Source organism: Carcharhinus amblyrhynchos, chromosome 16 (genome assembly GCF_965287045.1).
Source record: "Carcharhinus amblyrhynchos chromosome 16, sCarAmb.v2.hapA, whole genome shotgun sequence".
Classification (NCBI taxonomy): domain Eukaryota; kingdom Metazoa; phylum Chordata; class Chondrichthyes; order Carcharhiniformes; family Carcharhinidae; genus Carcharhinus; species Carcharhinus amblyrhynchos.
Window position 1 is genome coordinate 66,998,105 of NC_137339.1, and position 27,750 is coordinate 67,025,854.

General features: G+C 47.7%; 1 protein-coding gene across 1 annotated transcript; it reads left to right on the plus strand.

Moving 5' to 3' along the window:
- Positions 1–27,172, plus strand: LOC145353752 (guanylate-binding protein 1-like). The gene is made up of 13 exons (XM_080204526.1): positions 1–101; positions 1,808–1,977; positions 4,132–4,356; positions 6,569–6,723; positions 9,861–10,089; positions 10,803–10,930; positions 11,570–11,679; positions 13,827–14,014; positions 17,443–17,685; positions 21,336–21,616; positions 23,095–23,307; positions 24,433–24,535; positions 26,173–27,172. The coding sequence occupies exons 2-13, from the start codon at positions 1,917–1,919 to the stop codon at positions 26,568–26,570; spliced, it is 2,334 nt and encodes a 777-aa protein (XP_080060652.1). The 5' UTR covers positions 1–101; positions 1,808–1,916; the 3' UTR covers positions 26,571–27,172.
- Positions 27,173–27,750: the final 578 nt, after the last annotated feature.

Here is a 27,750-nt window from a genome sequence, read left to right on the forward strand (position 1 = left end):
ACCACAGGGGCCAGGATATCTGCCCTCGCTCTGATTCTCTGCAACATCTTCCTCTATAACAGTAAAGGCAACATCGACCGAGAGGCACTGGACAAACTGCAGTATCCTTTTCTTCCCTCGTCGAGGACCAGTTTGACTGGTGTGGAAGGTTCAGCTTCAGGACTGGGTTGGTTTGAGGGTGGTTTGGGTTGAAAGAGGAACAGCTTTTGATCTTTCTGAGGAAGTTGTGACTCAGTCACGATAGTGGCTCACCAACCCCAATTTTCTATATCCCAACATAAGCTCTTTCTTCGTCTCTCTCTGAGTCTCTCACTCAGTGAGAGTGACATCTTTATCCTTCTCTATAATTGTATTCAGTTATACCTTTATCTGCCTGTCTCACTCTCTCTCTCACTTTGAATTTGTGTCTCTCAATCTCTCTTTGTTTAGTTTACAATCTGTTTCTAAATCTCTTTCTGCCTTTTTTTCTCTGTATGTTTCTCTATCCATCCGTCTCCTTACTGTAAGTCTCTGTTCCTCATCATTTCTCCCTCCATTTCCTTCCCCTGATATTAGAACAGTCTGAAAACCTTCTGTCTCAGATTTACAAAGTTAAAATGTTACGGATAAGATATGATTTAATTGCACTGATTTTGTGTTCAACTCGAGTGGGTCTGAAACACTGGCACTTTTGACTTAAATGACCTGTTTCTGCACTGAAGCTTCCGTGTAATCTTATGTGCTCTTTCTTAGCCTGATTGGTTTGTTTGGACTCAGTACACATTTTACCCTGATCACCACACCCACTTTCTGGGCTACGGACCCTCACTGAAGAATCTTCACATTATCACAAGTAGTCCAGAGTGAAGCTGTTTGAAATATGCTGTGAATGTGGGTCCGGTTTTTGTTTTCTGGGGATGTTAATGTAAACACTGTCCAGGCCGAATGCAGGAAGTGCAAATTTTAAATTATTATCAACCTTGCTCCTCCCAATTTTTGGGTGATTCATATAAAATGTATTTGGCCTTCATAGGAAATGGAGTAGGTCTTCATAGCAAGAGGACTTGAGTACAAGAACAAGGATGTCTTGCTGCAAGTGTAAAGGGCCTCGCTGAGGCCACATCCGGAATATTACGTGCAGTTTTGGTCCCCTCATCTGACGAAGAATGTTCTTCCCCCAGAAGAGGTGCGGAGAAGGTTTACCAGACTGATTCTTGAGGTAGCAGGACTGATGTATGAGGAGAAATTGAATTGGTTCTGATTGTATTCACTGGAGTTCAGAAGAATGAGAGGGGGGAAATCTCGTAGAAACCTATAAAATTCTAACAGGTCTAGACAGGGTAGATGCAGGAAGGATGTTCCTGATGGTGGGGGTATCCAGAACCAGAGGTCACAGTCTGAAGATGTGGGATCAACCACTTAGAGCTGTGATGAGGAGACATTTCTTCACTCAGAGAGTGATAAGTCTGTGGGATTAGTTACCACAGAAAGCAGCTGAGGACAAAAGTTTGTATGTTTTCTAGAAGCAGTTCGATATAGCTCTTGGGGTGAAAGGGATCAAAGGATTTAGGGGGAAGGCAGGATCAGGATGTCAAGTTGGATAATTAGCCATGATCATAGTGAATGTGGAGGTGGGTCAAACGGCTGAATGGGCTATATTTCCATGTAGATAATATGGAGGTGTCAACAGGTAAACATGCTGTAAATCTGATGCAGAACAATCTTCCATTGTGCTGATGGTTTGGGAATGTTGGACTTTATTGCTAAGGTGGTGGACTAGGCCTGGGAGGATGGGCACCTATTGTCTCTTTCCCTTAACCAGCATCAGCTTCATCACCAAGATCACAAACTATGTTCAGATACCTTCCAATGCCGGAGAGGAGTGGAAATGCCCCGAGTTTCTCTGGTGTGTCCGGGACTCTGAGCTGAATCTTTGGATGGATGGCTTCAGGCTGGTTGCAGACGATTACCTGCTCTCTGTTCTGAACATTGATCAAGGTAAACACCGCGCCAATCGAGAGATAAGCTTCGAAACAGTGAGAGCTCACATACATATAACATCTCGCAGGTTCCTCGCAATTACCCACTGCCAATGGTTTAATTTCAAAGTGTAGTCACTGTTGTAGTGTGGGGAAAGTGGCTCTTGATTTATATACATTATGATAATAGCCAGAACTCCCATTTTGATTATGTTAGCTGAAGGATAATTATTGACCAAGTTCAGGAGGGTGAAACACTACCTGCTCTCCCCCGCAGTGAATCCAACAGATCGATTATGTAAGTTCTGAGGGAGTGCAGCACTCCCTCGGCGCTGACCCTCTGACAGTGCGGCACTCCCTCGGCGCTGACCCTCTGACAGTGCGGCACTCCCTCAGCGCTGGCCCTCTGACAGTGCGGCACTCCCTCAGCGCTGGCCCTCTGACAGTGCGGCACTCCCTCAGCGCTGGCCCTCTGACAGTGCGGCACTCCCTCAGCGCTGGCCCTCTGACAGTGCGGCACTCCCTCAGCGCTGGCCCTCTGACAGTGCGGCACTCCCTCAGCGCTGGCCCTCTGACAGTGCGGCACTCCCTCAGCGCTGGCCCTCTGACAGTGCGGCACTCCCTCAGCGCTGGCCCTCTGACAGTGCGGCACTCCCTCAGCGCTGGCCCTCTGACAGTGCGGCACTCCCTCAGCGCTGGCCCTCTGACAGTGCGGCACTCCCTCAGCGCTGGCCCTCTGACAGTGCGGCACTCCCTCAGCGCTGGCCCTCTGACAGTGCGGCACTCCCTCAGCGCTGGCCCTCTGACAGTGCGGCACTCCCTCAGCGCTGGCCCTCTGACAGTGCGGCACTCCCTCAGCGCTGGCCCTCTGACAGTGCGGCACTCCCTCAGCGCTGGCCCTCTGACAGTGCGGCACTCCCTCAGCGCTGGCCCTCTGACAGTGCGGCACTCCCTCAGCACTGACCCTCTGACAGTGCGGCACCCCCTCAGCACTGACCCTCTGACAGTGCGGCACCCCCTCAGCACTGACCCTCTGACAGTGCGGCACTCCCTCAGCGCTGAGTCTCATTCTGTTGGTGTGTGATTTCATGGTCAGGTGGGGTTTTTAAGTTAGCGGTGGGACCCTGGCACTTACCCCAGCCCCAAATGTGTCGAGCTATAGTGGCCATGCAAACGAATGAATCAGTTGCACCATCTCTTCATCTACAAGCCTTGCTTTTCCATCATCCACTATCCCTAATTCCTGGCATCTTGCAGGAAGTTTGGTGATGTTAAAGCACTGACATTTCTCCGCAGGGGAGGCTGCCTTGCCTACAGAATCCTGATTCATTCCATCTCTTTCTCGGTGAAAGGGTAACTTGGGTTAACCAGAAGGCCCAGCAGTGAAATTCAAAATTTAACACAGTGGGTGCTTGGAGTGTGAGATGTCACAATGGAAGTGGGAGCGAGGACTTATTTAATCGGGAGTCGGGAATGGATTTGAAAAGGGAGAAAGCAAAATGGAAGTTGAGACCGTGCAAAGAAATGGAACTGGATTAGATACTTTCTTCTGGATGGCTAGTATTGACATAGACACAATGGGCCAAATGGACTGTGCTACAACATTTGGGAAGAGGCCATTCAGCCTCACGGGTCTGCCGCATGGGTAGAGGCAATTCAGTCGCTCAAGCTTACCACACAAGGCCAGGAGGAGTCCATTCAACCCCTCTGCCCATCCTATAGGTACAGGAGTAGGCTGTTCAGACCCTAGTTCTGTTCCACAGGAGCTGGAGGAGACCATGGTCTGTTCCATCATCCGAGAAGGTTATGGCCTAATCTGCCACCTCAACCTCACCTTCCTTCACTAACCCTTTAGTTTCCTTAGTGCCCAAAGATAATTCGATCTTGAACGTACTGAGTGCCTGAGCAGTCACAGTCCTCTGGCGTAGAGAATTCCAAAGATCCTCCACCTTCTTGAATGAAGAAATTCTTCCTCATCTGAGTCCAAAATAGCTGACCCCTTATCCTGAGACTGTGAGTCCCAGGGGGGTGGTGGAAGCGGGGAGTGAATATCCCCTTCATATCTGTCCCATAAAGTCCCCTAATAAGAGCATAGATCAGAGCAGGGGTGGGCCATTTGCACCTGAATCGGGCCTCTGAATTACAGACACGGCTCTCCCTTTGTGTTTTGCAGATTCCGACGACTGTTCAGTCAGTCACTGCCTCAAGAAACTCTTTCACGCACAGAAGTGTTTTGAATTCTGCCACCCGTGTCCCGATTTTGGCAGCAGGAGAATGGACGAGGTTCTGGAGGGGGAGTTGGACCGGGACTTCCAGATGCAGGCAGAACGACTGAAGGGCCACGTTCTTGGCAGTGAACTGAAAAGCATCATGGGAAGCCACAAGCTTAACGGGAAGAGTACGTTCCCTTTACTCAGTCCATGGGTGCGGCCTCACCTGAGTTCTTGTCACCGCTCAAGACTTGTCTATCCCTTATGGCCAAGCTCCCATCTTTCACACACTGATGAGAAACTGTTGCCCCGTGCTCTTACTCGAACCGAATTCCATTCACCCATCACCCCCTCCCTGAGCTAAAATGGTTCCTAGTCTGTCAACAGCTCCATTTCGAAATCCTCATCCTTGCATTCTCCCCCCTCCCCCTCTTGCCTCTCCCTATTTCCATTACTTTCCTGCAGCCCTTCAACTCTCTGGAATCTCGGCATTCTCCCGACTCCAGCCCCTTGATTATCCGCCAATTCCTGTCATTCCACCATTGGCGGCCATGCCTTCAGCTGCCTGGGGAGCCCTGAGCTCTGGAATTCCCTCCTTGAATCGTTCCACCTCTCTCTTCCCCTTTTCTGACGCTATTTACAACTGGGAGTTTTGACCAGGCCTTGAGCACCTGTTCTGTGTGTCAGATTACATGCTGTGGGTGTGCCGGATTGGGGTAAACACAGTAAAAAGTCTGACAATACCAGGTTTTAGCCCAACCGATTTATTTGATAGTAAACTCACAAGCTTTTGAGGGGACTCCCTCTTCGTCAGGTGAATGGAGAGTTCTGGCCTCAGACAGAGCGTATAAAACACAGACAGTTTACAGATTACTGATTAGAATGCAAATCTTTACACCTAACCTGCTGTTCAAGTCCTAAAGTGGCCGACAATATGTGTGGAAGGAGCACTGATCACAGGTTAAAGAGATGTGTATCTTTGCAAGAAAGGATGTCCCGAAGCATGGTACATTGGGGAGACCATGCAGACGCTACGACAACGGATGAATGAACATCGCTCGACAATCACCAGGCAAGACTGTTCCCTTCCTGTTGGCGAACACTTCAGTGGTCACGGGCATTCAGCCTCTGACCTTCGGGTAAGCATTCTCCAAGGCGGCCTTCACGACACACGACAGCGCAGAGTCACTGAGCAGAGACTGATAGCCAAGTTCCACACACATGAGGACGGTCTCATCAGGGATCTCGGGTTCATGTCACACTATCTGTAACCCCCGTGACTTGCCTGGGTTTGCAAAACCTCACTCACTGTGCTGTCTGGAGACAATACACATCTCTTTAACCTGTGATCAGTGCTCCTTCCACTCGCATTGTCAGCCACTTTAGGACTTGAACAGCAGGTTAGGTGTAAAGATTCGCATTCCAATCAGTAATCTCTAAACTGTCTGTGCTTTACATGCTCTGTCTGAGGCCAGAACTCTCCATTCACCTGACGAAGAGGGAGTCCCCTCGAAAGCTTGTGAGTTTACTATCAAATAAATCGGTTGGACTAAAATCTGGTGTTGACAGACTTTTTACTCAGGTTACATGCTGCAGGGTTGGTATTCCTCAGGCAATGGGCTTGGGAAACACCAGGGGACATGAATATGCTGCATCGGATTGAGGGTTATAGGTAATCCTCGTATGTAGGGATATGATCGGCGCAACTTGTGGGCCGAAGGGCCTGTTTGTGCTGTCGTTTTTCTATGTTCTAACTGCTGTCGTGTGAAGCGAAGGGAAAGATTTGTGGGGAAATTAAAGGAAAATCTGCTTCCAATGGCAATAAGATTTAACTCATTAGAAGACAGCTAGCAGATGATGCAGACAAAAATAAAATAAGGGGTAAAATCCTTAACAGGGTGCAGGAGTAGAGGAACCTGAGTATTTATTTATTGAAAGCAGTGGGACAGAGTGGTTAATAAAGCAAATAATATGCTTCAATATGGGACAAAATCCTAGAATTCCCTCCCTAATGGTATTGTAGGTCATCCCATAGAACTTGGAATGCAGTGATTCAAGAAGACAGCCAACATGCACCTTGAAGGGGCAAGTAGGGATGGGCAATAATTGCTGGCCAGCCAGCGATGCCCAGGTCCATGAATGAATGAGACGAAAATTCTGGATTTTATTAATCGGGGTATAGAGTGTGGGAGCATGGAGGTTATGCTGAACTGGTACAAGACTCGAGTTAGGCCTCAGCTGGAATATTGTGTAGAGTTCTGGGCGCCACACTACAGGAAGGGTGTGATCCCGTTGGAGGGAGTGCAGAAGGCAAAGGATTGTAAAAGTTCTGAAGATGAGAGGGCAAGTGATGGGCAGTCTGAGGAGCGACTGTGTGACGTGCGATCGAATCTTTTCCAGCGTTGGCTCGACTGGTTGAAACGTGCGTGAGCTGTATGTGCAACGGCCAAAAGATCATCCTGGAGAATCTCCGTGACACTGTCCTGGGCGGGAAGCCAACTATTCAGCTGGACAGAGTAACTGCAGAGAAAGTGAGGAGACTGGACAAAATCAAGGTAACATTTACTGACCTGTGCTGAGTCAACAGAGCAGGGTTATCCAGCTGGGATTGGATGTCACTGATAAATTCATTAATATCGACTAAAAGTATAGAAAATCCTGCATCTTTACCAGTAGAATATAAGCAATGATTTGATCATTCTTCTTGTTAACGGGTGGTGCAGTTGTTAGCCCTGCTGCCTTGGCACCAGGGATCTGGGTTCGAATCTGGGCTTGGGTCACTGTCTGTGTGGAGTTTGCACGTTCTCTCTGCGCCTGCGTGAGTTTTTTCCACGTGCTTCAGTTTCCTCCCGCAGTCCTAAAGACGTGCTGTTAGGTACACTGGGCCATGATAAATTCTCCCTCACTGTACCCAAACAGGCACCGGAGTGTGGTAACTAAAGGATTTTCATAATAACTTCATTTGAATTATTAATATAAGCCTACTTGTGACATTTTAAACTTATGTGGGAGCTTGCTGTGCAGTTGGTCGGGTGTTTGATTTGATTTATTATTGTCACATGTATTAACAAATAGCGAAAAGTATTGTTTCTTGTGTGCTATACAGTTATACATACCATTCATACAGAAGGAAAGGAGACAGTGCAGAATGTAGTGTTACAGTCATAGCTAAGATGTAGAGAAAGATCAACTTAATGCAAGGGAAGTCCATTTAAAGATGCTTCCATCATTCACCTCTACAAGAGGAAGGGCAATCGGCAAGTATGCAACAACCACCGAGGAATCTCGCTGCTCTCCATCACAGGAAAAACCCTCGCAAGAGTCCTGCTAAATCGTCTGGTCACTCATCTGGAACTGGGCCTGTTTCCAGAGTCACAGTGTGGCTTCCGCAAAGGTTGCAAGACTATTGACATGATTTTTGCTGCACGCCAACCTCAGGAGAAGTATCAGGAGCAGAATCGCGAGCTCTACACAACCTTTGTTGACCTCGCGAAGGCCTTCGATACTCGAACAGTGTGCTCGCACCCACACTGTTCAGCATGACATTTACTGCCGTGCTGAATGATGCCTTCCAGGACAGTGTTGCTGGAATCAGCCTCAAGTACAGAGTGGATGGGAAACTTTTCAACCTCAGGAGACTTCAAGCTATTACCAAAGTGAAAGAGATTGTTCTGAGAGATTTCCTCTTTGCAGATGACTGCGCCCTGTATGCTGGCTCAGAGCCAGACATGCAAGTCAGAATGGACAAATTTTCCATGGCTTGTGACAACTTTGGACTCACCATCAACATTAAAAAGACCAAAGTCATGCACCAGCCTGCTCCTCATGCACCGTACACAGAACCCATAATCACAATCAAAGGGCAGAAACTACTGGCAGTGGACCAGTTCACTTATCTTGGCAGCACCCTCTCCCAAGCAGTGACTATTGATGCAGAAGTTAACTGCAGAATAGCAAAGACAAGTTCTGCTTTCGATAGACTGCGCTCCACTGTCTGGGAACGTCAAGGAATCAGCCCAGCAACAAAACTGAAGGTCTACAGGGCCACAGTACTCACTAGTCTCCTGTATGCCTGTGAAACGTGGACTGTGTATCGAAGGCATGCAAGACAGTTCGATCATTTCCACATGACTTGTCTTCGCAGAATATTACACATCAGATGGCAAGACAAAGTACCAGACACTGTTCTCTCCAGAGCAAGTCTACCATCAGTCCACACACTGCTGATGAGAGCGCAGACCCGGTGGGCAGGTCATGTCATCCGTATGTCAAACGAGCGCATACCCGAGCAGCTCCTTTTTGGGGAACTCTCTGCTGGAAGACGCTCACATGGAGGACAGAAGAAACATTTCAAAGACACGCTCAAAGCCTCCCTGAAGTTGTTTGACATTGACACGACCACCTGGGAAATGCTGGCACAAAACCGCCCTACCTGGCGCTGCCTCATCCACAAAGGCTGTCAAGCTTACGAAGCAAGGTGTATTGCTGAAGCACAACTTAAGCGCGAGCTGCACAAGTCCAGAGCCACCAGTGCAACAACTACACTGTCTACACAAGTCTGTCCAATATGTGCCAGGACATTCCGTGCCTGAATTGGCCTCATCAGTCATCTTCAGACACACTGCAACCAGCCTCAAAATGACTAATAGTGTCGAGGTCCTCATCGATGATGATAGACGAACAAAAAAAAGTGTCTGTGTGCGTGTATATGTTTGTGTTTGTGTGTGTATATGTGTGTGTTTGTGTTTGTGTGTGTGTATATGTGTGTGTTTGTGTTTGTGTGTGTGTATATGTGTGTGTGTGTTTGTGTTTGTGTGTGTATATTTGTGTGAGTATATGTTTGTGTGTGTGTGTTTGTGTGTGTGTGTATATGTGTTTGTGTGTGTGTGTATATGTGTGTGTGTTTGTGTGTGTGTGTGTGTATTTGTGTGTGTGTGTATATGTGCGTGTGTGTGTATATTTGTGTGTGTGTATGTGGAGGGTGGGTCTTTTGTGTGTTGGGTAGCGAGAAATGGTGTAAGCGTGGAGGGGCCGTTGTTTTGTGTGGGAGGGTTGGTTGGTGTAGGGAGATGATGTGTGTGTGGCAGGGGTCGGGGGAATAGGGGCAGCATGATGGCACAGTGGTTAGCACTGCTGCCTCACAACGCTAAAGGCCCTTGTTTGATTTTGGATCATTGTCTGTGTAGAATTTGCACATTCTTCCCGTGTCTGCATGGGTTTCCTTGGGGTTCTCCGGTTCCCTCCCACAGTCCAAAGATGTGCTGGTTAGGTGTATTCAGCATGCTAAATTCTCCCCCCCAGACAGGCGCCAGAATGTGATGACTAGGGAATTTTCACAGTAACTTCATTGCAGTGTGAATGTAAGCCTACTTGTGACCAATAAATAATCCTTGCTGTAACTGTCTATTTTTGATCCCTGCTTGCTGCAAAGCATTCAGTTTCATTTTACTGTCACGGGTGTTTCCAGGAAATCATTTGAGCCACAGACCAAGGCAGTTCCGTTCTGTTTTAACAAAAAGAATTGAGAGAACAGGGCACACACGCAGACATCACCTCCTTGACACCACAGAAGCTGCAGTGAGGAGTACTTGGGCTGCAAGTCTGCTTTGCGAACTTGCTGTCAGTTTATTTTAACCTCCCCTTGCATCAGCGACTGAGAACTGAAAGTGCTGTCATTCTCTCTGTGCATTAGATGGAAACGACCGTTCCCCTCACTAACCCAAGTGCCGGTGCTGCTGTGTACAACATGCAGGAACCTGTGTGTTTGATTGAGAACAGTGCGTCTGGTGAACTCCAGGTCAACCAAAAGGCTTTGAACATCTTGTCGGCGATCAGCCAGCCGGTGGTGGTGGTGGCCATCGTGGGATTGTACCGGACCGGAAAATCCTACCTAATGAACAGACTGGCCGGGAAACAGGGAGGTACAAAACTCCGACTCTCACTCTTAGTAACTCCCCTGTGAGAATCGAGACACAGGCGTGACCAGTTATTGTCTCTCATTCATCACAGTGTGATCAAACTGACCTTGTATAGATTTCCATCTCAACATCTATAATCGTGCTGCCTCTATCATGGCCCCCGCTGTGCCCTTGTTCATCTCTCTCTCTGTCTCTTCCCCTGTTTCTCTTTTGCTTTCTGCCTCACTCCGTTTCTGTATTTCACTCTCTCTCTGTCTCCTGCTCTCTCTCTCTCTCACTCCTTGCCCTGCCTCACTTTCCTTTTCTTACGCATTCCTTCTTTCTCTTTCTTTTGCTGTCTGTTTCTCTTTCTCTTTCTCCCTTTCTGTCTTTCACCCTCTTTCCCTATCTCCTGCTCCCTCTCACTCCTCTCTCTCTCTCATGTGCCTTCCTTCTCTTTTTCATTCCCTCTCTCTCTCTTTCTGTCTCTTCCCCTATCTCTTACCCTCACTCTTTCTCTCCCTTTCTGTCTTTCACCCTCTATCTCCTTCTCTCTCACTCCTCTCTTGCTCCCATCTCATCCTCTTTTCTTCTCCCTCTCTCTCTATTTCTCTTCCTCTCTCTCCATCCCAAAGTCCTTGACCTTTGGGACTGTACGGAATGGTGAACTGAGTGTGTGAAGAGCTGTGACCCTGTGAATCGGTAACTGTTTTGTCCTCTTTCCAAACACAAACCAGGTTTCTCTCTGGGATCCACCATTCAGTCGCAGACCAAAGGGATCTGGATGATGTGTGTGCCTCACCCACTCAATAGTCAGCACAGCCTGATATTACTGGACACTGAAGGACTGGGTGATGTGGAGAAGGTGGGTCACACTCCGTCTCTCAATCCACGACTGTGTTTTGGGGAAAATTACACCGTTCTGTTTAACACTCAACATACCAGGGCTGGAAGGGAAGTGAGGGAGGGTCAATGGTTTGAGATGAATGAACTGATGGGTCAACATGTTTCACTCTGTTATTTGCAGTGGAGCATTGGAACAGCAGGAGGCCATTCTGCCCCTCCAACCCATGATGCAGGAACAGAAAGAGGCCATCCACTCCCTCAAGTCGGTTAGGCAGGAACAGGAGGAGGCCATTCAGCCCCCTCCAGCCTGCTACACAGGAACAGGAGGAGGCCATTCAGCCCCTCAAGCTTGCTACACAGGAACAGGAGGAGGCCATTCAGCCCCTCAAGCCTGCTACACAGGAACAGGAGGAGGCCATTCAGCCCCTCGGGCCTGTTACACAGGAACAGGAGGCCATTCGGTCCCCTCCGGCATGTTACACAGGAACAGGAGGAGGCCATTCAGCCCCTCAGGCCTGTTACACAGGGACGGAAGGGGTACCATGCTATGAGGTGCTTTACATTTTGGAGTGTTGCCCCAGTGTTGAGTTTGTTTGATAAAGAGAGTGAATCATGTGAAAGAATTGAACATTATGCAGTTAATTCTATCTCTCTACAGGGGGATGAAAAGAATGATTCTTGGATCTTTGCCCTTGCTGTGCTGCTGAGCAGTATGTTGGTCTATAATAGCATGGGCACCATCGATCAGTACGCAGTGTCCAAGCTTCGGTATCCTTTGCACATCGCTGACAAGCCAATGCTCCCTTAGTTGTGACTGAAGAACAGCACTAACTAGGAGAGAGAACCTGCATTGAGATAGCACCTTTCACCACCATCAGCTTTGCGATGCCCTTCCTGGTCCAATAGTCACTTGAGCCTGACTCTGGGGACTTTGCCATTCACATTCTGAATCCTGATTCCACTCTATCCAGGGGCCACATGATTTTTAACACCTCTGTCAAATCTTCCCTGTGGACATCAGGCCCAGTTTCTCCAGGCTGCCTATGTAACTCACCATCCTCATCCCTGGAACCATTCTCCTGAATCTTTTCCACACCCTCTCTAACACTCCGCACATCTGGAATTCTCTTAACAATATTCCAAGTGTCAAATTTGTGAGAAAACTGAATTCATGCTGGTTTTTTTTTTCAGTGGGAGTTATGACAAGAATCTCCCACACTCTGTACACTGTGGAGGTCTGTGGTGTGGCTATCATTAAAAACCAAGGGATAGGACCTATCCCCAATGGAGAGGCTGAACTCAGCAAGCTGAGGGAGCCACTGCGCATGTGTCGAACTGACAGCCTCCCGATTGCTAGCCAGCTCGATGACAGGCCAGCCCACGATCCCCGCAATGTTGGCTGAGCGATCCCCCTCATGGCCTGATCGCTGGCACTCCCCCCACCCCTGCCCCCAACCATTCCTGGACCCACCCCGAACTCCCTCTCCCTGCCCTGCCACGATCTCCAGCATCCCCCACAGTGGGGAGGTTTTGTAATGCCTGATGGGGTGAAACATGATGGGAGTTGGGGGGGAGGCTGGGAAACTTTCAGCCTGCTAATAGAACATAGAACATTACAGCACAGTACAGGCCCTTCGGCCCTCGATGTTGCGCCGACCAGTGGAACCAATCTAATGACCCTCTAACCTAAACTATTCCAATGTTATCCATGTGTCCATCCACTGACCTTAAAGTTGGCGAGCCCACAACTGCTGCAGGCAGGGCATTCCACGCCCTTACTACCCTCTGAGTAAAGAACCTACCTCTGACATCCGTCCTATAATTACCACCCCCTAAATTAAAGCTATGTCCCCTCGTGTTAGCCGTCAAGATGTGAATGAACATTAACATCGTTACCCAGTGATCTAGCACTGGGAGGCGCTATCGGAGCGTGAATGCTTGCGTGGATCCGTGAACTGGCTGATGTGAGAGTCTCTGATCCGCTGTGCTAAGGTAGAAGAACTACAGCTCTCTTCCTACTTAAAGTGCAGCAGGACTGGACTCCAAATGAAGCTAAACCAGCGTTCTATACCTGTTTATTATAATTCCTTAGCTTTTATACGCCACACCCCTGTTGATATAGTCCACAATTGCTTTCTAATCTACACTCAATATCTGTGTTGTCCTTTCCATTCACAAGTCTGCTATTTCTGCTGTTGGATTGGGGAAGTGACACTGCAACTAGATCTATTGATTTGGCAATAATTCAATAGGTAGTGAAACCAGCCGGGCTAACTCAGACTGGTCTGTATGTGACTCCAGTCCCACACCAGAAGGAGGAACTCTGAACCACCCTCCAACATGACCCAGCGAGACGGTGGCTGTGGTTCAAGAATGTGGTCCACTTTCCGAAGGCAACCAGGGATGGGCAGCGAGTGCCAGTCTTGTCAATATTGCCAACCTTTTGAGAATTAATGAAAAAAATTGTTTAGAACGTAGAACGCTACAGCACAAACAGGCCCTTCGGCCCACAAGTTGTGCTGGTCATATCTATACCTACCAGGTCATAGGACTATCTATAACTGCCAATCCCATTAATTCCCATGTACTCATCCAGAAGTCTTTTAAAAGACCCCAGTGAGTTCGCCTCTACCACCACCGATGGCAGCCGATTCCACTCACTCACCACCCTCTGAGTGAAAAACTTACCCCTAACATCTCCTCTGTACCTGTTTAGATCCTCATTAATAATTTAACCCTTTTCTGGAGCAAACACGTTTCTATTGTTCGTCTGAGAAGAGTCAGCTCTTTCGACGCTGCGATCACTCACCCTTTCCAGCTACGATCAGACAGCTACGTCACGTTGTGGGTCTGGTTTGATGGTTACTAGTCTCTGCCGCCCCACTGTGAAATCCCATTCCTTAGCTGCTGCTCAGTTACATTACTGAACTGACCGAGCGGATCAAGCTGAAATCGGGGAGAACGGAAGATGAATCCATGGAGTTTGCCCGCTTCTTCCCAGCTTTTGTCTGGTCCGTTCGAGACTTCACCCTGGAGCTGAAGTTGGAAGGCAAGGATGTGACGGCAGATGAATACTTGGACACTGCTCTCAAACTGAAGCACGGTGAGTGAAGCAGGACGAGTGTGGGATAAGCAGCAACCGAGTAATTGGAGGATCCACCAGAGTCATCCCAGTTTAGAGACCATTCCAATGGTTCAGTGTCCCTGTCCTTCACCACCTCAAAGTTACAAAAAATTCCATTGCCCTGTTTTCAGTCTTTAGAGCCATTCTATCCAAACTGATCTCTGTCAGCATTTATGCCTCCCCTGCGCCTTTTCTCAAACCCTCCCTTCATCCCACTGTACTGCTGTGTTTCTATGTCTGCATTACACACACTGACCAACATCACTAAGACTGGTAATCTATAAGTAGGGTTGGTTTTGACGATAATACATAGGAGCATAAGGAGTCCATTTGGCCCATTGTTTCTGCTCTGCCATTCATTGAGATCATGACTGACCTGGTGTAATAATCCTCAACTCCTTATCCCCATAACCCTTGATTCCCTTACTGATTAAACAGCTTTGCCTTGAACAAACTTATTGGAAGGGTTATTGGAAGCTACAGTACGGCTCAGCAGATCTACTTTAGGGATTCACCAGGGTAGCATAGCTGTAATTTGTACATGCTGGTCTGCTTTACATCCTGTTTACTTGCTAATCTGTACATTCCCATATTACAACATCACCTCTTTCTCCCACCAAGCTAACATTGCATACATTAAGAATGAAAATAAATGCACATTTGGGGAGGTGCAAAAACCAGTTGCACAAATGATCGATGTATGTTTAAGAGTCTTTGTAACTACAGGTGGCTTACGAATCACCCCAGATATTGTGATGGTTTGCCCGACCTGAGACATCACTAAAGTTTTCTTGACTCATAGGCATCCTGTGTGTGATGCCCGCTGGAGTGAAACACTCTGGGAGGGAGCGGCTAGCGGGCCTGGAGGGTTCAGCCCCGGACCTGCTAATGATATTAAAATTAGACGTGAATGAACATTAACACAGTTACACCATCTTCCCGTAATCCAGTGCTGGGAGATGCTATCAGGGCGTGAATGCTCTCACGGATCTGTGAATCGGCTGTGCTAAGATGGGAGAATTATGGCCGTCTTCCTTCTTGAAGTACAGCAGGACCAGACGCAGTGTTCCAAATGAGGCTAAACCCAGCGTTTTATACATGTTTATTATAATTTCTTAGCTTTCATACTCCACCCCCTGTTGATATAGTCCACAATCAGATTGTGGATTCTTTTTTAATGGTTATCTTCCACAATTTCACTTTCCGAGTTCTGAGTTGTGGACGCAATGGGAGTTCTGAGCAGCCCAGTAGCACAGAGATTGTAACTGCCGCCTCACAATACCAGGGACTAGGGTTCAGTTCCGGATAACTGCCAAAGTGGAGTTTGCGCGTTCTTCCTGCATGGGTTTACTCCGGGCGTTCCGGTTTCCTGCCACACTCCAAAAGTGTGCAAGTTAGGTGGATTAGCCATGGTAAATTGCCATTTTGTGTCCAAAGATGTGTAGGTTAGGTGGATCCGCCATGGGAAATGTGTTGAGGCTGACAGGGATAGGGTAAGTGAGAGGGCCTGCGTGGTATACTCTGTCAGAGCTTGTGTAGACTGGGCCAAATGGGCTCTTTGGCACTGTTGGGATGCTATGGTCCTATAAGGTAGTACAGTTCCCTGAGCCAGCTTCTGTTTCTCCTTAACATTGCCCCATTCAGTGAAGTCACTTCATAGGATTAACTCTGACTGCATGCTTTGGCTATATCCTCTAGTGACCAAGTTTCTGGGGAAGGATGAATGACCTTGGTCCTATGCCCAGACTTTTAAGTTCTGAAGTGGCATGTCAGTTGTTTGCTGTGCTGTATCATTCTCCTTTGTCTCTTGAGAAGTTTCTCCTGTGTGTCTGAGAAGGTGAGTATTGCCTATCAACACTCTTTAGGTGGCAGAACCTTTAAAAGCATTGATAGGCAAAGGGATCTGGGCGTACAGGTACACAGATCACTGAAAGTGGCGATACAGGTGGAGAAGGTAGTCAAGAAGGCATACGGCATGCTTGCCTTCATCGGCCGGGGCACTGAGTTTAAAAATTGGCAAGTCATGTTGCAGCTTTATAGAACCTTAGTTAGCCGCACTTGGAATATAGTGTTCAATTCTGGTCGCCACACTACCAGAAGGATGTGGAGGCTTTGGAGAGGGTACAGGAAAGATTTACAAGGATGTTGCCTGGTATGGAGGGCATTAGCTATGAGGAGAGATTGGAGAAACTTGCTTTGTTCTCACTGGAATGGTGGAGGTTGAGGGGAGACCTGATAGAAGTCTACAGGATTATGAGAGGCATGGACAGAGTGGATAGTCAGAAGCTTTTTCCCAGGGTGGAAGAGTCAATTATGAGGGGGCATAGGTTTAAGGTGCGAGGGGGAAAGGTTTAAAGGAGATGTACGAGGCAGATTTTTTACACAGAGAGTAGTGGGTGCCTGGAACTCATTGTTGGGGGAGGTAGTGGAAGCGGAAACGGTAGTGGCTTTTAAGGGATATATTGACAAGCATAGCAATAGGATGGGAATAAAGGGATATGGTCCCTGGAAGAGTAGGCAGCCTGGTCGGTGCAGGGTTGGAGGGCCAAAGGGCCTGTTCCTGTGCTGTAATTTTCTTGTTCTTTGTTAGGAGAAAGTTATTGCCACAGATTGTGAATAAACCTAGCAGAAGTTTAGACCACGCGTGCGATGGAATCTGATGGACGGTATAGAGTTTCTTTAAGTTGATGTGATTGGCATGTTCCTTATCAATTATTGTCCACCTCTGCCCAGTACGGATTTCTGTGCTGGGTGCCTTGTTTGCACTGTCTCCCTATTCCCCCTGCGTATCTGTGACAATGGCCAAATACTCCGACCCCACCCGCGGCTGGGATTTTCCGGTCCCGCTGCAGTGAATGAAGTTTTGGCTGAGCGCCAAATCCTCCGCTCTCACTGGCAGCCGTGGAGGGTTGAACGACAGCAAAGAATTCCGGCTAATATTTCCTGCACCTCAAAATTTGCACCCTCTGGCTCTGTGACCTCAAATATCGTGTGAATGAACAATGATCAGAGAGAACCGCAATTCAACTACCGTGCATTTTTCATTCTCTCCCCTTTTGTTGGCTGCTGTGCAGATTTTTTTTTGCCATTTTGCATCTGAGGACACCTTGATGGGGCTGCAGATTTAACTGCCTAATTCAAAACTGACTTGTCACTCCAATTAACCACCGATCCAGCTATTCTGCATATTAAATGCTACCTATTGTGTAAAATACCATCAGTCCAGGGACTCTGCCTCTCAAGTTTCAATGTACGCACAACCCACCAATTTTAGTCTCTAGACTAAAGGCCTTCACATTCGCATTGCTGCCACCATGTTGTATTTCTGTGCCACAGCTGACCAGGATGTGCTCGGTTGTAACGTCTTAAGCGCTGATGATTTTTTGAATATATTTCTTTCTTCTCAGGCACCAGTAAAAAAATTCGGGACTACAACCTGCCCAGAGAATGCATCAGGAATTACTTCCCCACTCGCAAGTGTTTTGTGTTTGACAGACCAGCCGATAAGGAGGCGATGAAAAGTTTGGATCAGATTCCCGACTCCAGTCTGGACCCAGCCTTTCTGCGACAGGCCCAGGATTTTCTGAAGCATGTTTACAGCACGGCGCAGATAAAGAGACTGAAAGGAGGCCACACAGTCACTGGGAGATGTAAGTGCCAGAGTTTGTCATTCAGGGGGCAGTATGATCGAAACGGAGAGTTAACCGGAGGAGAGATTCCGTGTGTGCGAAGGTGAGGTGAGTTTACCTCACTGAAATGAGGAAAGACTAACCAGCTACACTGTCCACGCTTCAGAAATATCAAAGAATCTTCCAGCACAGTGGAGACCATTTGTCCCATCGTGCCTGTACTAGCCCTTTAGCAGATCTAACTGATTAGATCCCATGACCCTGGCCTTTTCCCATAACTCGTAAACAGTTCTTCATCGAGAATTTACCCAATTTCTTTTTGAAAGTTTCTATTGAATCTGCTTCCCATGGCCCTCTCAGGCAGCACCCTCCAGACCACAACTTGCTACATCTAAAAATGTTTCCTCACTTCTCCACCTGGTTCTTTAGCCAATGTCTCCCCACGTTCCCTACCCTCTTGACACGGGAAACAATTCCTCCTTATTCACTCTGTTAAAACCAGGAATGATTTTGAAAGTCACGATTAGATCTCCTCTCGACCTTCTCTGCTCCAAGGGGAACAATCCCAGCTTCTCCAGTCTCTGCACACTAACTGCCGAATCACTGATACCATTCACCTCCACCGCAACCACTGGAATGACAATGAGGGACATCAGAGCAGGGTGAGGCCATTCAACCCCTCAAGCCTATTCTGCCATTAGACAGGACCACGGTTGATCTATATCAGATCATCCGCCTACCTTGGCTCTATGTCCTTTTATAATCTCGTCTCACAAGTCAGATTTAAAGCAATTCATTGAGCTAAGACATACTGTTTTATTTATGAGTGAGCTCCACATTTCTAACACTTTGATTGAAGATGTGCTTTCCGAGCTTGTCCGCTCAATGTCTGCCTCTAATTTTAAGCTTATATTGCCTTGGCCTGGACTCCCCTCACCTGTTGAAAAGCTTTCTCTGTCTCTACCCCTCCAATCCCTTCCAAGTTCCTATACATCTCAATCAAATTACTCTCATTAATGTGCGATGTTGTTGGGAATATAATTTAGCCACTCTGTCCTCAGTATATGAAAGTAAAGAGAGAGAGATAGGACAGTGACAGAGTCACAAAGATGTACAGCCCATCGTGTTTGCACTGGTCTAATCAAACCATCTAACTATTCTAATCCCTTTTCCCACCACATGGCCCATAACCTTATATGTCCTGGCATTGCAAGTACGCATCGAAATAGTCCTTCAATGTTCTGAGGGTTTCTGCCTGCACCATCCTTTCAGGCAGTGAGTTCCAGGCTCCCACTGTCACTTCTCCTTTTGGACATGTGTGAGAGTGAGGGCCAATACGGGTCACTGATATCTTGCTGCAGCTGTACAGGGCACTGGTGAGGCCGCAGCTGGAGTACTGTGTGCAGTTTTGGTCGCTGCACTTACGCAAGGATATTTTGGCCTTGGAGGGAGTGCAGAGGAGGTTTACTAGGCTGATGCCGGAGTTGAGGGGGTTGAGCTATGAGGAGAGGCTGAATAAACTAGGCTTGTACTCATTAGAGTTTAGAAGAATGAGGGGAGATCTCATTGAGACATATAAGATGATGAATGGGATGGATAGGATAGAGGTGGAGAGGGTCTTCCCGCTCAGAAAGGACAGTAGGACGAGAGGGCACAGCCTCAAGATAAAGGGGGGGCGGTTTAGAATGGAGTTGAGGAGGAACTTCTTCACTCAAAGGGTGGTGAATCTCTGGAATTCTCTGCCCGTTGAAGTGGTGGAGGCTGCCTCGCTAAATATTTTTAAGACGCGGGTTGATGGGTTTTTGATAAGCGAGGGGATTAAGGGTTATGGGGAGAGGGCGGGAAAGTGGAACTGAGCCACGACAGATCAGCCATGATCTTATTGAATGGCGGGGCAGGCTCGAAGGGCTAGATGGCCTACTCCTGCTCCTATTTCTTATGTTCTTATGTTCTTATATTCAGACAGTCCCCACCATGTATACTCTCATACTGAGTAATGTGCCATATTGGGTAAATAATGCTGACCATCTACCATTATCTCTGGGTTAATAACAAAGGCTGATAATGCGACGATCACAACAGCTATCCCTGACAGTTCGGTGAGTTTTTCACTCTTTGATAACATGTCTGTGATTCAGTGGGTAGCGCTCGTCCTCTTCTGGGTCAGAGGTCACAGGCTGGCAATAAGCAGCGAGGTTCATTCAACCCCTTGAAAGTGGAGTAACACACAGACATGGTGGTGAAGAAGGCGTTTGGTACATTTACCTTCATCAGTCACAGCACTGAGTACAAGGGTTGGGATATTACGTTACAAATGTACAAGCCATTGGTAAAGTCAGATTTCTGGTCACCTTGCTATAGGAAGGACATTATTAAGCTGGAAAGGGTGCAAAATAAATTTACAAGGATGTTACTGGCACTGGAAGATTTGGATTATAAGCAGAGGCTGGATAGGCTGGGATTTTTTCCCTTGGAGCAGAGGAGAATGAAGTTGACCTTATAGAGGTTTATAAAACCATGTGGGGGTATAGATCAGGTGAATAGCTAAGGTCATTTCCCAGGGTAGGGGAGTCCAAAACTTGAGGGCGGAGGTTTGAGACGAGAGGGGAGAGATTTAGAAGGAACCTTGGGGAAACTTTTTCACAGTAAGAAGTCTCACAACACCAAGTTAAAGCCCAACAGGTTTATTTGGTAGTAAACACCACTAGCTTTCGGACCTCTGGGAACTCCCCACTCACCTGATGTGTGGAACTCCCCACTCACTGGACGAAGGAACTGCGCTCCGAAAGCTAGTGGTGCTTACGACCAAATAAACCTGTTGGGCTTTAACTTGGAGTTGTGAGACTTCTTACGAAACTTTTTCTCACAGAGGATGGTGATATATGGAATGAGCTGCCAGAGGAGGTGGTAGAGGTGGGTACAATTACAAAATTTATTTTGGCTGCATGGATAGGAATGGTTTACAGGGATAGGGGATAAACGCAGGCACATGAGATTAGTTCAGTTCAGGAAACTTGGTCAGAATGGATGAGTTGAGCTGAAGGGCCCCGTTTCTGTGGTTGTTTCTCTATGACTCACGCTGCTGTGTGCAACTTGCATTAGTGGGTTTCTCCCGTTTCGAAACTGGGCCTTCACTTGTGCCGAAACACATGTAAAAGTCAAGCAGCCTGACAAACCTACCCCTCAGCTCTGCAGCAACTCCACTTCCTCCCCTCTGTCTCCCTCCCCCCCAACCTTACTCCCCTTCTGCCACCCACTCACTCCACCTTCCATGCTGATCCTTCCCCTTGACACTCTTTCTTTTATCCCTGCCAGTTGCCTCCTCTCCCATCTCCTTCTCCCTTTCCCCCCACCTTTGCCTCACCCTCCTTCTCTTCCATCACGAATGGGGAAGGTTTTGATGCCGTGGGACTGACACGTGCCCTGGTAGAAGGGCTCCCCTCGGGTTGGGTGAATGATGAGGATCACCGGGGGGGGCGGGGGGGGGGAGCGGTTTGGAGGGGGCCTCACTTTGGGAGTCAGTCATAGTCCTGCCAATTCTCCAAGCTCTAGTAGATTCCCAGCTGCTCCATCGCTCCCATCTCAAATTGCTAGTTTTCCCTGTCAAATAGCCGGGAATGTGTGCCCAGAGCAGACACTGTGTGAACTGTCCCTGTGCCTCTCTCCCTCAGTGCTGGGAAACCTGGCCCTCACCTACGTGGAGTCCATCCACAGTGGGCAGATCCTGTGCCTCGAGAGCGCGGTCCACACGTTGGCGGGCATGGAGAACAAGGCCGCCGTCGGCAAGGCGACCAAGGCCTACACGGAGTGGCTGGAGGAAGAGGTCAGACTACCGACAGGAACGGTGGAGGAACTTGCGGCAATCCACGATTGGTGTCAGTCCCGAGCCCTTCAGCTGTTCATGAAACAAAGCTTCAAGGACGAAGGGCAGAGATACCAGCAGGAGTTCATGGTGAGTTCAGGTGTATCGGTGCCGCTGAGGCATAAAAGAACCCTCACAAAATTGGAGTCAATGGGAATCGGAGGAAAATCTCTCCCTTGGTTGGAGTCTTACCTACGAATAGGGTTGTGGTGGTTGGAGGTTAATTATCTCAGTCCTGGGATATCACTGAAGGAGCTCCTCACGGTAATTTTCTAGGTCAAACCAAATTGGGCCACTGTGTGTGTGTGTGTGTGTGTGTGTGTGTGTGTGTGTGTGTGTGTGTGTGTGTGTGTGTGGAGTTTGCACATTCTCCACATGTCTGCGTGGGTTTCCTCCGGATACTCCGGTTTCCTCCCACAGTCCAAAGCTGTGCAAGTTAGGTTGATTGGCCATGCTAAAATAATCCCTTAGTATCCAGGGTAGCAGAGGTTAGGCTGATGTCTGCACAATCATAGATCAGATCATAGAATCCTACTGTGCAGAAACAGGCCCTTCAGCCCATCGAGTCTGCACTGAACACAATCCCACCCAGGCCCTATCCCCATATCCTTGTATATTATACCCATTAATCCCTCTAACCTCTGCTACCCTGGATACTAAGGGACAATTTTAGCATGGCCAATCAACCTAACTGGCACATCTTTGGACTGTGGGAGGAAACCGGAGTACCCGGAGGAAACCCACGCAGACATGAGGAGAATGTGCAAACTCCACACAGACGGTGACCCAAGCCGGGAATCGAACCCAGAACCCTGGAGCTGTGAAGCAACAGCGCTGATCACTGTGCCACCGTGCCCCCCCCCTTGTTGAACAAATGTTCAACACCGTTCGTGACTGCTCAGAACATTGAACACAGTAGTTGGGACGTCTTGTTGAAGTTGTACAAGACATTGGTAAGGCCACACTTGGAATAATGTGTGCAGTTCTGGTCACCCTATTACTGAAAGGATATTATTAAACTAGAAAGAGTGCAGAAAAATTTACCAGGATGCTACCGGGACTTGACGGTTTGAGTTATAAGGAAAGGCTGGTTAGACTGGGGTTTTGTTCTCTGGAGTGTAGGAGGCTGAGGGGTGACCTTATAGAGGTCTATAAAATAATGAGGGGCATAGATAAGGTAGATAGCCAATTTCTTTTCCCAAAGGTAAGGGAGTCGAAAACTAGACGGCATAGGTTTAAGGTGAGAGGGGAGAGATACAAAAGTGTCCAGAGGGTGGTGAGTGTCTGGAACAAGCTGCCAGGGATAGTAGTAGAGGCAAGTACAAGATTGTCTTTTAAAAAGCATGGATAAGATGGGTATAGAGGGATGTGGGCCAAATGTGGGCAATTGGGATTATCTTAGGAGTTTAAAAAAAGGGCAGCATGGATAAGGTGGGCCGAAGGGCCTGTTTCCATGTTGTAAACCTCTATGACTCTATGAGTATATCTCACCTGCATTGACCTAATTTATTTCTCCATGTGATAATGCTGTGACCTGTGTAAGTGTCCTGTGTCCTTGTTTCTCACAGAATGCAGTGGCTAAAATTTACACTGACATGTGTGAGAGGAACAAGAAAATATCTGTGGAGATTTCCACCGATATCATATTGAATCTGGGAGTTGTGATTCAAGAAAAGATGAAGAAAGCATCTTACGCAAAGCCGGGAGGATATGCAGAGTATGAGAAGGACATGGAAGATCTGGTTAAGAAATACCGAGCTGCACCAGGGAAAGGAATCCAGGTATGATACGGAACACCGGGAATATTGCTGACTGATTTGATTCATGATCCAGAAACGTTTGATGTTGACTTGGAAACGTTCAGCAACATTTGTCAATGTACCCGCCTAACTAACACCAAATTCAAATGGCCTCCATGTGTTCAGTGACTTGGCTTCAAGTCCAAAAATGCTGTTATTTTAAAATTATTTTCCTTGTGTTTGGATTATTCTGTGGACCTCATATCTCCTCCAACCTCTATATTCCTCCCTATCTCTGTAATCTCCTCCAGCCCTTACAACAACCCCTCTCCCAGTAACTGCTGCAGTCTCTACAGCCATCACTTCCTCAGTAACCTCCTCCAATCCCTACAACACTCATATCTCTATCAATTCTCCAACCTCTACAACCCTCCTACTTCTATAACCTCGCACCCCCCCCTTCCTACAATCTTCCCTATCTTTGTAATCTCCTTCAATACTCCATATCTCTGTTATCCTCCTCCAGCTCCTGCAACCCTCCCTGTCTTTGTAATCTCCTCCAGCCCCTACAACCCACCCTTTTTCTGGAACTTCATCCAATCCCTACAGCCCTCTCTATCTCAGTAACTTCCTCCACCGCCTACAACTTGTCCTATCTCTGTAACCCCCTCAGGCCCTACGCCTCTCCCTATCTCTGTAATCTCTTCCAGGTCCTACAACTCTTCCTACCTCTGTAACCTCCTCTAGTTCCTACAGCCTCCCTATCTCTATAACCTTCTCCAGCCCTTACAGCCCTCCCTACCTCTGTAACCCGTCCAGCCCCTACATTCCTCCCTATCTCTGTAACCTCTTTCAGGTCCTACAACCCTCCCTAAACCTGTAGTATCCTCCATCTTCTACAACCTTCCCTCTCTCTGCATCCCCCCTATCTTAGAAACTTTGACCAGCCCCGAAACTCCAATCCTCTTGATTGTCATTAATTCCCCATTGGCAGCCAAGCCTCCATTTGCCTGGACCCTGATATCGCCCTGTGTGACACAGTGTCACATTGCCTCCTGCTCTTTGGCCTTTGACCTTTGCCCCTCAGATCATTGCTCCGCCATCTTTTGCTACGTGGAGGGATTGAAGACCTTGTCTGAAGTCACACAACTCCATTACCCTCCGCAGGCCGAGCAAGTGCTCCAACGTTTCCTGGAAGATAAGCAGCAGATCTCAGAGTCCATTCGAGTTCTCGATAAGAGTATGACGGAGAAAGAGAAGGAGCTCGCAGGTATGGTACCCCATGTAAAACACAAGGAAACTGGTGGCTAATCAGCACTGGTGCCAGAGATGGGTCAAGGGTTCACACTGGGCTTCCTTTCGGTCCCAGAACTTTTGGTCTTTTTGAAGTGGCTTCAGAATCTGACAGCTTGTTTTGAGACCACTCAGCCCATCATACCTGGGCTACCTCTTGGCACTTCCCTCCAACAAACCCAACTCCTCCTCCAATTGTATGGGATTTTCACAATAACTTCATTGCAGTGTTAATGTAAGCCTACTTGTGACACTAATAAATTAACTCTCCTCTCTCTCGATTTCCTCTGGCCTCCTTTCTCTCCCTTTGTGGAACAGCAGCACTGACCTTTCCATCTCAATCCTGATAGAGATACAGGGTTCACTTTGGTACACTTCAAAAAAACGCTCCCGTATGTGGGGTAGACCCGAAATAGGAATTACAAGTATAAGATGATCACTAATGAGCAATTCAAGGTCTCCTTTTTAACTCAGAGGGTGGTGGAATGTGGAACGCACAGGGAATGATTGATGTGACCAGTATATAGACACTTAATGGGAAGCTGGATACACAATATAGGTTAGATCATGAGAATAGGATAGATAGCAACAGAGGATAGAAGATTAATTGACAATGAGATCAGTATAGATTGGCATTTGATAGTCGGCATAACCATGATGGTCAGAAGGGCTTGTGCTTTATGACTCTGGGTCTATAATATTATTGAGGCATCTAAGTTGGTTAAGGCAATGATGGATAAGTTAGGCTAGTGAGTGGGCCACATGAGTGTCCCTCCAGCATCACAGTAGGTCACAAGAATAAAACCGGGCTTGTTCACCAACCATGATCCCATGAAGAAGATTAAATACAGGCCATATATTTCTCAATGAGTTATTGAAAATGCTTCATTAATTATATATTAATGGAGCTTCAAATGGTAAAAACAAAATAAATTTTGACACTTTGGACACAGGGGGAGCGCATGACTCTAACGGTCAATGTTCTACAGAATCTACAGTGCAGAAGGAGGCCATTTGGCCCATCAAGCCTGCTCCGACAACAATCCCACCCAGGTCCTGTTCTAGCCCCGAAACCCCACATGTTTACCCGTCTAATCCACCTGACATTAAGGGGCAATTTATTCTGGCCAATTGATCTAACCCAGCGTGGGAGGAAACCCACGCAGGCACGGGCAGAATGTGCCAACTCCACACACACACACAGTGGTCTGAGGCTGGAATTGAACCCAAGTCCCTGACACTGGGGGGCAACAGTGCCAATCTCTGTGCCACTGTGCTGCCCAACTGTGAGCAGTCAGCACATACCTCCCTTCATTTGCCCTTACTTTATTTGTGAATCACTTCAATGTCGCCAGTCGGAAAAAAAATTGTGTGAACGGAAATCAACAGAATGTGGCAACGCTGGGCATGGTTAACGGTCAACTGTCATGGGTTCGAGGGGCTGAATGGCCTCCTTCTTCTGTTGGGTATGAGTGAGCAAGGAACAGAAAGACATGCTGATCTGGGGAGCTGAGGCTGACTCAGAGATTAAACTGCAGTGTGGCCCAGTTGGGCTGAATGGGCTCTTGCTGTGCCGTTAACACCTCTGTAATCCCTGTCATTTTCTTTGACCAGCCGAGCGGGAGAGGGCGGAAGTGGCGGAGCAAGAGAGGAGAGGGAGGGAGGAGGAGAACCGAGCTGCCCGGCAGCGGCTAGAGGACGAGAAACGGATGATGGAGGAGAACAAGACCCAACTGCGAGAGAAACTGGAGCAGGAACGCGTCAACCTGCTTAGAGAGCATGAGAAGGTCCTGAAGCAAAGGCTCGAGGAGCAGGAGAAGCTGCTACGCGAAGGATTCGATAGCCGTGCACAGAATATGGAGAAGCAGATAGACGCCCTGAAGCAGCAGCAGAATCAGACAAAATCCCCATCCTATTTAGATATGGCACTTGACACAGCCACTCTTTTCTTGCCGGGTTATTTCAAACTTATCCCTGCCACTATCAAATTAGTCAAATATTTTTGGAGTTAAGGAACAAATTAAAGATTGGGACAGGCCTAAATATTGTGTTTAAAATTCCCTTAGACTATCGAATGTGAGGGGCTAGTCATTCAGTCTCTGCACTCAATCTCCGCGCCTGTTACAGCAGAACAGCACCTGCCTTCAGGGAACCAAAAAGATTTGCAGCCGTTTGTGAAAATTTCCCGCTCAGCTCTTTGTTAATCTGCTTCAACAGAATGTGGTTCATCCATTAAGCTTCAATATTTAAATACTGAACATTAAGTTATTGTAGATTCAATAATATATCATGACGATTTTCCGCTCAGTACAATTGTACCATCAGTGTGCCAGGATGGTTCAGTAACTTTGTGTTAAGGGTTGTGCGGGATTTCCCCCCCTCTCTGTCCCGGAAGAATTTGATGGGGCAGCCTCCTACCTCGCCATCCACTTGGCATTGCCTTATGCCATCCCGTCTTGTACTACACACCCAAGCTGGAGACGCCAGGTACTGTCACTGTCTCGTTTCATATGGTGTGAGCTCAGTGGGTACGGTCCCTGTGGATATGCTTGGAAAGGCCCCCTACAGTCACAGGCAAAATGTCCCAATGATCCACAATGAAAGTACCCTGTCTGTCTAGAGTCACAGTAAAAAGTCTGACAACACCAGGTTTTAGTCCAACCGACTTATTTGATAATACAAGCTTTCGAGGGGACTGCCTCTTCGTCAGGTGAATTTATTCACCTATAATATTATTGAGGCATCTCAGTTGATTAAGGCAATGATGGATAAGACGAAGAGGCAGCCCCCTCGAAAGCTTGTGAGTATTATCAAACAAATCGGTTGGACTAAAACCTGGTGTTGTCAGACTTTTTACTGTGTTTACCCCAGTCCAACGCTGGCACATCCACATCATGTCTAGAATCACCCATAGACTGACCTCTAACATTGTGGGACACAGTGGGGGGAATCCCGTACTCTCTCATTGGACTCATATGGTGGACTGCCCAGTCAGTAAACATCATTACCTCCCCCCCTACCTTCATTTCTCAATACAGGGACAGGATTAGTAGCTCTCACAGACAGCATTTTCACAGCTTTTGCAGCTTTATTTTTCTCCTTCTGCAAATCCTGCACTTCCTGTTCCCAGGCTCAGGTCATGCACTTTATAGTCCACACCTCGTTATGTGTAATGTCAGTTGGTTCAAAAAG

Bases quoted from the DNA above. Each gene is read 5' to 3' on its own strand.
- LOC145353752 (XM_080204526.1), top strand. From the start codon at position 1,917: ATGGATGGCTTCAGGCTGGTTGCAGACGATTACCTGCTCTCTGTTCTG. The intron at 4,357-6,568 runs GTACGTTCCCTT...AATCTTTTCCAG, and splicing joins CCACAAGCTTAACGGGAAGA to CGTTGGCTCGACTGGTTGAA. The intron at 10,090-10,802 runs GTACAAAACTCC...AACACAAACCAG, and splicing joins ACTGGCCGGGAAACAGGGAG to GTTTCTCTCTGGGATCCACC.